Source organism: Centroberyx gerrardi, chromosome 2 (assembly GCF_048128805.1).
Source record: "Centroberyx gerrardi isolate f3 chromosome 2, fCenGer3.hap1.cur.20231027, whole genome shotgun sequence".
Classification (NCBI taxonomy): domain Eukaryota; kingdom Metazoa; phylum Chordata; class Actinopteri; order Beryciformes; family Berycidae; genus Centroberyx; species Centroberyx gerrardi.
Window position 1 is genome coordinate 27,875,158 of NC_135998.1, and position 11,628 is coordinate 27,886,785.

At 38.8% G+C, this 11,628-nt stretch overlaps 1 protein-coding gene across 1 annotated transcript; it reads left to right on the forward strand.

Annotated features, from left to right (window-relative positions):
• Window positions 1-204: 204 nt before the first annotated feature.
• Window positions 205-6,546, forward strand: ppiab (peptidylprolyl isomerase Ab (cyclophilin A)). Its single transcript, XM_071898894.1, has 5 exons — window positions 205-337; window positions 2,170-2,200; window positions 4,604-4,692; window positions 5,765-5,937; window positions 6,130-6,546. The coding sequence occupies exons 1-5, from the start codon at window positions 269-271 to the stop codon at window positions 6,263-6,265; spliced, it is 498 nt and encodes a 165-aa protein (XP_071754995.1). The 5' UTR covers window positions 205-268; the 3' UTR covers window positions 6,266-6,546.
• The last annotated feature ends 5,082 nt before the right edge of the window (window positions 6,547-11,628 follow it).

Below are 11,628 nucleotides of genomic sequence, written 5' to 3' on the forward strand. Positions count from 1 at the left end.
TCCTTCTATTCACTGCTCCGCCCGACTGGGCTGCCTTGGAAGCCAACCCGGACATCACTGATGACCCCACCTACCTACATTCCTATTGGTCGATAGCCTAGAGCGTTTTAGAAGAGAAGGGCTATGATTGGCTCTCGGAAGCCTCAGCATCCAGACGGGGCGGGGATAGATACTGTATATTCTGTGTATCTGATGCAATGAAATCATTAAGGTGCAGTATCTCTAGGCATTTTTAAATCATAACCATAACACAAGCGCATCTATAAAAATGGGAACCCCCAGAGTTTTCTTTGACATTACTATTGGTGGCGCTAAAGCTGGCAGGATTGTGATGGAGGTAAGATAAACATAAGACATTTTATGCTTACCATATCGCTGTAAGTTTATGTCCTCTATTTATTAATAAATTAAATGTTGGTTGACGTTAACATCGGCTGCTATTGCAATTTTAGTCAAGTGCAAGCTTAACCTACATCTTTTATATTGTGTAGACATACACACATCTGTATGCAATATTGCAGGTACCTCAATTTATTTTACGCAACTTTTATTAGTAGCCTATTTATAGCACCAACAGCTTCCATGTTGACAGCGCCCCACTGAGCACAAGACGTGATTTCAACGTCGCGTCTTAGCTCTCATATAGCCCAGGATCATTGTGGCTACATGTAGGCCTATAGACCGAGACCAAGCACTACATACGTTATTACATATTTAAAGAATTAATAAGCATCCATATCCAAAATATGCACAAGAGAGGTCCATATGTACAGGATATTTTTGTCAGAATCTGTTTGTCTTGGTTTGGTTATATAGCCCATATTTAGCCCAATGGAGTTAAGAAATTATTGTAGGCTATATCTAAAAATACTTAAATATAGCATAAATGGCTTTAAATGTATGAAAGGTGCACATCAGAAGTGGGGAATTTTCTGAAATAGTTTAAATTAGCTCAAACTTGACGTTTGAGGAACCAACCAATAAAACGCTAAACAAGAAGAACAGGTATGAAGTTTGAGGAAGTGCATTGCGCATGCGCTGAGCTCTTTTGCAGGCAGCAGTAGAGAGAATTAAATCATAGTAAAATTAAACTACTCTGCTGGGGACCCCTGGAGCCAGACTCTTGGGGGTCCCAGGACCCCACTATAAGACCCATTGGCCTTAAATGCGTACTTTCACAAGCCAGTGCTCCGCGCCCGCATACCTTGTTCACCTGTTTCGTAATGTTTATGTTATCCCAGCGCTTGCCAAGTAGCCTAATCCTGGCACGACCAAGCTATTTGATGCACTGACGCCAAATGTTTTTCACCAATAAGCTTTTCACCTAAGTTGTAAAACAGCAACAACAAAAATATATACATCTTTTAATGCAGTGTTGCGCATAGGATTCCAATGATGCTGATAGCGCATCCCAGATGACTGTCCACCTCTGGCAATAAGGAGATGTAACGCTGAAAATGGGATAAGTCGGCATTTAAACTGTTGTGGCACAGTTATTCTACGGGCTATATAATGGGCAGTAGCATCTCTCTCTCTCTCTCTCTCTACATATACTGTAGCCTATATATTCACTGGCTATTGGCTAACTGGCCCCATTACATAAGAGAGTGAGTATTGATGTAAGAGCCATGCTTTTAAATGTACCTTTTTAAGATAGTGACATCTTTCCAAATTGTCTTTTACCTTTTTTAAGATAGTGACATCATTCCAAATTGTCTTTTACCTTTTTAAGATAGTGACATCATTCCAAGTGTTTTATTTTGAAAAATGTTCATCGGAAGCTTTACAGGTCAGGGTTAGACTATGTAGGGCAAATGGGACTCCAGCTGAAACTGGCATGGCACATGCCCTAGAAAGCGCAGCCACCGTATTACCTACTATTGAAAGAACTGTTGGCTTCTGGGCTTGGTCTTGGCCAGTGGAGGGGCAAGTGGAGTCGGTTTGAGATGGTTGGGGACAAAAGATGAGACAACCTGTGCTATGTTGTACAATAAAATGTATTATTTGCCTGTATTGTTGCTGCGACTGTGAGGACTGATACTCCGGACAGTTTCCACAGGTTTAGTTTGTGGAGCAGTCTGCTTCACTTTCCCTGCCTTTGCATTATTTTGTCCTGTGTCAAACTGCCCCTCTTTCTGGTTCTCTAATGGAAATGTCTGTGTTTTGCAGCTCCGGGCTGATGTGGTTCCAAAGACTGCAGGTAAGTTAAGGCAATAGAGAACACTGAACTTTTAAAGTTCAGTGCATATAAAATAAGCAGAGGTTCTCAGACTTACGCCACATACTCAAAATATATTTGTATTAGGCTGGGAACACCAAGATGTTCCACATCCACATCTGAGAATTGATTGTACATAAGTGCCTATAGGCTATGGGTGATGTACAATGGGGTATAAAACCAATGGTCAAACTAGCTATTGTTAGCCTATACAGTCAGTCATTGTGCTAAATTCTAGTGCAAGTAGTGGTAGCAGGAGTATTGCTGCTGCAATTATAACAGTTTATTATGACAGTGCTGATGCACAGGCCTACAAGTGGTTGTGACTACATGTGTGAGTGATTTCTCTATTGACCCACAAATGGCATGTAACTTTCCGTTATAGGAAAACATAAGGCCGTCTCAGTCAAACCACACTTACTGCTCCTCCTACTGTATCGCAGCATTATTGAACCACTTCTCATGTATGGCTCCATCTGTTTCTACACTATGCTTACTATCGCCAACAAAAATGAACACAAACACAGCAGCAAAGATTCTTGGCTTGCCGACACCCACCCTGTCTGACCTCACCACCAAAGCACATACAACAGCCCAATAAGCCTGTGACGCTGATATTCCTGTTGTATGTGACCAATAAAGGGGCACTTAAGTTTTGTTTTATTTTATTGTTTTTTCCTGAATTGTCGCATATTTCCAAAAATAATAAGCAATACTGCACATCTTTGGATTTTTGATTATTTTTTGATTTTTGATTTTCTAAACTTAAACTGCTTAAACTACTGCATTTAAGAAATTTTTTGAATAGAGACATGTTGAATTAAACATCGATTGGCGAACAACTATTCACTTCCCTTTATAAAGGAAGTGTCTGACTGAACTCTGTTTAACTGTATTTCTAAATCTATTTAACTACCATGTAAATACAATGTTCTCACCCTGTGCATTCAAAAGGGTGTAGCTTTCATTGATGAAAAAAACATCTTTGTCTTGCTACATGATAATTGTGGCTCCATTGGGTTCCACTAGTGAAATGCTAAAGAGTGAAAACCACCCGGTGCAGGAAGTTACGTTTCCCTAAGACACCAAATTCTTGTGTTAGCTAAAGCTCAATTAAATGATGGAGAGGGAAAATAAGCATAGCTGAAAAATCAGTAATGGATATTCTTGGAAAAATATCACTTCCATGTTGTTTTATATACAAAGCAGAGTGACAAGGGTTTTTAGAGGTCAACTTTTTATAACCAAATATATGACATAAAGAAAAAAGTGTTGGTGGATGTAATTCTGGTGCTACTGCTTGGAAAGCTAGATAAAAATAAGCAAAAAAGGAAACATCTTGCACATGTGGGTGAAGAATAAAAAGGCTAAGCAAGGCTTTTCGCTGAAAACCATTAATTTTAATTAATTAGAAAAGGTTAAATTCTCTGAAGAAATTGTGTGTGCTTATTTCAGTTTGAAAAGGTAGAGTTTAACTGTCTTTAAAATGTGATTGTTTGGAGCTCAAGCAATTTATTTGTTGATGTCATGTAGTAACCAATACATTGAAGAGTAGGTAATGTTTTAAAAAGTAGTATGAGCAGTAGTAAAAGTAGTAATACTAATATCACTACTAGCAGCAGTGATATATGGAACAAAAGTAATACTATAGTAAAAGTAGCAATAGTAGTGGTAATAGCAGTAGTTGTGGTTGTAAAAGCAGCAGTAATAGTAGTAGGAATAGTAGCATTTGTAGTTGTAGTAGTAGGTGTGGTAACACTTGTAGTAGCAGTGGTATTAGTTTAAACAATAGTAGTAATAGCAGTAGTAGATATAGCAGATATATTAGTAGTAGTAGTAGTAGTAGCAGTACTATTTACAATAGTAGAAATGGAAGAAGTCGTAATGGTAAGTAGTAGTAATAGTACTAGTAGTAGTAACAGTAGTAGTAATAGTAGTCGCATAAGCAGCAGTTGTAGCAGTAGTAGTAGTAGTTGCAGTAATAGTAGAAGTAGTAGTAGTAGTAGGAGTGGTAGTAGTAGTACTAATCGTAGTTACTGTTTGAAGTAGTTGAAGGTAGAAAGAAAATGCTGAACATTTTAAAGTTTGAATGGTGTTGATAACTTAAACGGTTCAAAAGTAGTTAGAGGGCAAAGATTTGGTGGAAGAATAATAAATAAAGAAGTAAACAAGAGAGTAAAGAGAGTATGTGTGACTTGCTGAAGCAAGTACACTAATAAAGACCATAGTGAAAATCTTTGAGGTAGTCAATTGTAGTTGAGGTACAAACAAAACAGTATTGGGGTGAATTATTGGTGACATGCCCCTGAAATATTTAACAGGCTCCTGTTTATATTTTAGTTGGTATACATATATTTGTACAAAAGACTTCTATTTATTTTACAGAAAATTTCCGTGCTTTGTGCACTGGAGAGAAGGGTTTTGGCTACAAGGGCTCATCGTTTCACCGTGTCATCCCTGGATTCATGTGCCAGGTATGGTTAAGTCAAGGAATTTGTCCCATTTCCTTGTTTTCACAATTTCTGATTCAATCTGACTTGAAATTGTTTGACCAACTGTTTGATCAACTATATTTAAGGGTCTAAGCACATAGTGGAATTCGTTCAGCCCTTCAAAAACCTATGGGTGATGTCACACTCACGACGTCCATTTTTTTTTTACAGTCTATGAATGGACTGCATAGATTTTTATTACATTTCGTGTACATGCTCTAGGATCATGTCCAAGTCAACTTCATGATTGCTGAAAGTGGGCGTGGCTTATTACATAACCAAATTTCCATAAATGAAAACTTCAAAAAAAATCATAAAAAATCAGCCGTATGTCCTAGAGAGTTGAAATCTTCAGGACATGTCGGCCGAAGTGAGATAAATCTTTCGTACACTGGTACCAACCCCCTCTGTTTATAGCAAAAACTGACTATGATCCCACAGCGTTGTCCTCCTAAACCCAAAGCAGGTGTTTGATATCATCTGTCAATGGCAAAAACCCTGATTTGGCATCACTGATTGGAGTATGGCCAGAAGTTTCAACCCATAGAGAGCAGTGCAGCAGCGGTTATCTGGCCCATCCATGTGACTTAGTATTGATTTATTTGTTAACAGAGAGCACTAAGTTCTATAAAGTGGTTAGCACTGTCAAGGGAGGGATACTGCAGTATCCCTCCCTTTAGTTTGTTTCTCCTCAGTAAAACCACACCAGGTGTGGCTCAGTAGGTAAAGCATCAGCTTCCCATGTGAAAGATTGTGAGTTAAAGCCAGGCTTGTCCTTTCTGAAGTCAAAAACAAGGGGCATTGTGAATAACTTCAACAATGTGGTTGCAATGAAATGATAAACTTGACAGAAGTCACAGGCCAACACAAAATTTGCTATAACTGCTTGACTGCATGTTCAATTGTCACAAAGCCCATCTCTCTGTGTGTCTGTGTACCTTCTGTAATGTTTTAACTGTCTGTCTGTCTTTTCAAATTGTGCAATCGCTGCGGCTTGTGGCTACATTTTTGATTGCTATTGCTACATATCCATAGCCAACTCTACTTCTTTCAGGGTGGGGACTTCACCAACCACAACGGAACTGGAGGCAAATCTATTTATGGAGAGAAGTTTCCTGATGAGAACTTCCAATTGAAGCACACAGGGACAGGAATCCTGTCCATGGCCAATGCTGGCCCCAACACTAACGGCTCCCAGTTCTTCATCTGCACAGATAAAACTGAATGGTGAGGTTCACTTGCTCTGTTGCACTTGGATCGTTGTAGCTACCAAAATTTCATTTTGAACAAGTTTATTCTCTTCAAAACATTTTGACTTTTATTATCATAATGCTCTTCAAATTAATGTTATGGCAAGTAAATTGTTTCACCTTAGCTCAGATGTGTGTCAATGTACTAATCAGTTCTTATCCCCTCTAGGCTGGACAAGAAGCATGTGGTTTTTGGCAAGATTGTGGAGGGCAGTGATGTTGTCGAGGCAATGGAGAAGCAAGGCTCAAAGAGTGGCGCTTGCAAAGCCAAGGTTGTCATTGCTGACTGTGGTGAACTTAAATAATGCCCTTTTCAGCCTCAACATTAATAGCTCCTTAAAAACACCCATCCATTCAGTCTGTTGTCCTGTCAGATCTACCCCTTACCATCCAGAATCCTATTCATCTTTAGTTTGCCTATATCTGCAATATCAGTACTAACATCCCCCCTCAATTTCTCCTCTTAACAAGTTTGTCTATTTTGTCTTGATATTCAGTATGTAATTTTTTTTTACCTTTTGAACTGTTAATTTAGGACCACCTTTGTTAACAAATTCTGAATAAAATGACAATATAAATAAAATAACTTGTCTGGTTTATTTAAAGTAAATGTTTGGCATTTTAGGTTTAGAATTGCTTTGTATTAATATATATAATACACCAGTTGTAAGGGTTGTTATTAATGTGCACAGGGCTATACCACCTACTGAAAGATGTGTGTGTTTTGGTGCCATGAATATTATAATTTTTTGACATTTCAGAGGATAGAGGATGAATGAGGTAGGGGATACCTCTGACAGCATCTCCGTGATTAGAACTCTTACAACCTGATTCATTCTAAGGGGTTTGAAACAAGTGGATGTTTATCAGCTACCATAACATATGGTTTGATTGTTACAGCTGACACATTTTAGGGTAGGCATTAGTTTAGTTCAGGGAAAATTTGTTCCTCATACTTGTTATGGGAATGTACAAAAGCAATCTGAAGACAGTGTTTCTTCTTATTATATCTATTCATCTACAGTTAATAAATTCTCTGAGGTTTTGGGAAACATTGCACCACAAACAGGTGTCAGCCACAAAATGTGTACTCTGTAATGGATGTGATTTACAATGTAGTGAAGTACAATACTTCAGTAAAAACGTACTTAAAGCAACTTAGTTTTAACATGGCAGTTATTTGGCACTTGACTGCCATGAAAACCATAATATAAACTAATCACCAAGATCGGATGCAGCTGGGACGAGGCTGCAAAATTTCATAAGGGTGTGTGGGGTAGCCCAAGAGGCTGCAGCCTCCACATCCTCCACTGAAATGCCTTGTAACAATGCCAAAGAAGCAGCCACACCCCTGATAGAATGCGCCCTATGGCCCCCGGAGTAAGCCAAAGTGATATGGAGTAAGCCAAAGTGATATGGAGTAAGCCAAAGCGATATGGAATAAGTCAAAGCGATATCCTCCACTATCCAGTGTGATAAATGGTCTTTAGACAAGGCCTTCCCAATTGCCTAAGACCCATAACAACTCAACAGCTGATAAGAACGGCACAGCGCCCGTATGCGCTCCACGTAGACGCAGAGCACACATACAGGACACAGGGTGTGTAACCACTCCTCCTCATCTGACTGAAAAGGACGAGGATGAAAGGAGGAGCGGTCAATGACCGTAGAACTAAATGTGACCATTATAACCTTAGGCTAAAAAGCAAGATTAGGCTGCAAAGTAACTCTCCAATTATTGGGAGAAAAAATGAGGTAAGACTGATGCACAGTGAGTGCCACCAAATTTCCCACGTTTTGCTGAAATTAGTGCTATTGCTGTCTTCAGAGACAAGAATTTCCAACCTACCTCATGGAGAGGTTCAAATGGGGGCTTAGTGAGGACAGCACTGTGACTAAGTCCCACTTGGGAGACAATGAACGGGTCGATGTGTACAACCGGAGAGCACCTTGCATAAACCAAGAGACCAAAATATGGCTACCAGGTGACTTGCTGTCTATCCCACTATGACAAGCTGAGCTGGCAACCAAGTACACTTTAAAGAGTAACTGAACCCCAAACCCACCTGTTGTACTCTATAGAAGGTGACATCACCTGGCTCACCTGGCTCAAAGACCAGCCAATAGCAGATGGCCAGTTCAGTACCCTACTTTTCACCATTAGGTGTCAGGCTTCACCACAGATTTGGGTGGGGTTTACTCTTTAAGTGTAGAAGGTGATAGGCCGCTATAACATGCAGTCAGACACTTGAAACTTGGTATATAGCTGTCACTTGGCATGCTGAACAAATTTGCCTCAAGGACCCATCAGGTCTGTCTGGGTAGATTTGCCACCATCTTGGAAATTTTGTGAAACCTTTCACAATCTTCTTCTCCTGAACCATGAGTCCAAATGACAACAATATTTTGCATAATGATTGGGTAAAAAATGGTGGAGTTATTAGCCAATCAGATTCTGGCATTATTCAATCTATCACAACTCCACTTCACAGTGGCCTATGATCTTGAAACTTGGTGGGCATGTTAGTGACAACACCCTTAGGGACTGTACCAGTTTGGTGTTGATAGCCCAAAGAACGACAACACAGTACCAATTTCAATTTGTGCTATGCTAACTGCTAAATTTTCATTTTGACCCAAATAATGCATCCAAAATTGGAAAATGAATATGCTATTGTGGGATTCAATTTTCATTTTCCAATTGACATTAACATTTTAATATAGCTGACTGAACGCTTCCATAATCCCAGAGGCACAAGGATATGAGTGATGGCTCACCAGACTCAGCAGTGAGTGTCCTCTTGATTGTTGATGTCATTTAAGCCCCTCCCCCTTTACCGATTGGCTGTTATTCCGTTGTTGTTTTTTATTCATTGCAAATTTGCATTTGACTGTGTGATGGCTCTCTGAACTCAGGATAGAATTACCTGTCATTTGGTAATGTTATTGAAGCACATCCCCCATTTTTTGATTATCTTTATCTATTTATCCCAAAGTCACATTGAGATCAGTGATGGCTTTACGGATGCAGGAGAGAGTTTCCTATTGATTGGTGATGTCATTAAGTGACCAATAAGCTTTATCAGGCTTTTGCATTTGGCTTCAAGAGCCAAATAGGTCACATCTTATTACAAATTACGTGCTTGTTGATATCAACCTCTGCATTGGCCACCATTTTTAGCAGGAACATTTGAATGATGCAAGGAGGTGTAATAGGACACAATAGGAACAGTTGTATGAGGAAGAACACAGAGATTGTATGATTGACATCTCTCAAAAGGTCATTTGCTCATTTTGACATAACTAAGATATTTTACTCTCTGAATATTTTATATTTTTCTTATCTAAAAAACGTAGATTACGTCTTTCACCACTACTCATAACAAAATGCAGTAGACAGTTCTGAGAGAATTATTTATTTCTGATTCATTACAGAGTTTATCAAAACAAAGTTATCAATGTTCAACGTTATTCACAATAAAAACATAGAAACAAAAGTCTTAAAATCAACTTTAAGTACACAGATTAAGGCATCAACACCTCCTTTGCCAATTTCTCTTTCAATTAAACTCACAGAGAGTGATACAAAAATAAATTCAAAATAATTCAAGTATTCCTATAGAAAGGGTCTCTGTAACAAAAGGAAGGTAGGAGAATATAAACAGGAATTGAGACCAACAACCAATCACTGCACATTAAAACCACAAATACAAAAAGTACAGACCCGATACAGCCAAGTTAAAGATCACATGTAGAGAGGCCCAGCCCAGAAAATATCCATGGCTAGTTCCCCATTTTAGAACGGCTTCCACTCGTGTTTTAATTGAGTGAATGGAAGAAAACTCCTGAAAAAAGGCAGTTTCAGCTGTCAACAGGACATTGTGATACGTTACATAGTGTCATAGCACAAAAACTTTCTCTTTTTCTGCTTCTGGGCTAGAATAACTTCACAAATTCATAACCCCATCCAGATATTAAATAGAAAATGTTCCAATTTCAAATATCGAGGATCTCATTAAAATATCCCTCATGCTATAGCTTGGTTAGTTGTGGTCCCTTAGCTTGACTTTTGGTCTACATGTACTGTAGTTGCCAGTAGCCAACAATGGTGCAAATGGGTATTTTCCTCTAAACATGAAGATACATTGCTAACAATGTTCCTTTTACTCAAGATATACTTCTCCAGATGTTTTGTTGCTCTGCCTTGTCTTCAAAGGCTAGGAGTGAATGAACCTCATTTTGACCCAAAATGAACAACACACTTCAAAGCTCCACAGGGCACGAACAAAGCCACAAATCCAGCTTTATGTACAGTTTGCCGCATTTGAGCGAGCAAAGTTGCTCAGTTCTTTTTTTCCATACCGATAGTTAATCAAGATGTTAAGAAAACTCAGTTCAAACAGCACAGACGTAGACCACAAATCACAAAAAAACATGTTTCAAACATGATACTTGAGGTATTCATTAACAAACACAAGGGTATTTTCAAAGCTGGTTGGAATATCAGCATTGGATCGTCTATCGTTTTCGCTAACATGAGAACACAAGCCTCATTTACAATACCGAGACAAAACAGTGGAGTTTCCAAGACTGGTGTACAGCACATTCACACAGTACTCAGAAGTGCAGTACTGTACGTTGTGCATTTTCCTATCGCCCAGGCAGTTGGTAGCTTTACAATGGCACATGATGTGGTATCATAACCCGCTGCACATCTACTCTATAAACAATTCTTGTGCTGGTACATTACATTATCACTTAAAATTGTACTCCAGAGGGCTAACAGTCATTGCAAAGTTTAAGTGATACACCAGACAGAAAGTTGTGGAATAGTGTAGTTAGAATAGATGTGCTGCTTACTTGTAATCTACTGTACGAATTTCAGTTCTTCTTATTTATTCCATAAAAAGTCAAGAAGGACGGTGATTAGCAAAATTTGAAATACCTTTGGTTGAAAAAACACATTGAAAATGAACACCCAATTGAAAAAAAAATCATAACATTTGAATATATTTGCTGCTACTCACAAATGTGCTAATCACAGATAAACACTGTGGAGAGATTGTGATGCTAGTTAGACTGCTAGTCATCAGGCTACAAAACTATGCTGGTTTAGAACTGGGCTACAAGTAGTGTGTGAGCTGTTTAGGGCACTTCATGACATTTATTGAATATAGGTAAAAGAGTTAAGGGACCAGCAGGACTGTAGCTCTTAAGGACTGAAACCATGCAGAAGTATCGCTGAACAATTACATGTTTCTGAGGGCTGACATCAGATTACATGGGACAAATGGATATGATCCATGTTTAGTAATCTGTGTATATTGGGCTACAGAGGGCTGATTTTATTCTAATCAAATACATTCCTGTGGGCACAGATTCTAACAGGTATACAGCACCAGCAACAGTTTAGTTACACCTTTTCCCAGAATCTCCCTTTTCAGCACTGACCGAAAAGAGCGCTCAGTACTGTATGATATTACCTAGGTTTAGACTGATATACTGTATCAGTTTGCCAATATATCGAGTACATTGGATAATAAATATGGGATATCGGCCAGTGATCAGCCAGTCTTCCACTGCCGATACAATGGAGATTCTTCCCTAATTACAGCAACATAAAAACAAAGTTTTAACAAAACTAAGTATTTCTTCACTGAATGTATCC

Bases quoted from the DNA above. Each gene is read 5' to 3' on its own strand.
- ppiab (XM_071898894.1), top strand. From the start codon at position 269: ATGGGAACCCCCAGAGTTTTCTTTGACATTACTATTGGTGGCGCTAAA. The intron at 338-2,169 runs GTAAGATAAACA...TGTGTTTTGCAG, and splicing joins CTGGCAGGATTGTGATGGAG to CTCCGGGCTGATGTGGTTCC. The intron at 4,693-5,764 runs GTATGGTTAAGT...TACTTCTTTCAG, and splicing joins TCCCTGGATTCATGTGCCAG to GGTGGGGACTTCACCAACCA.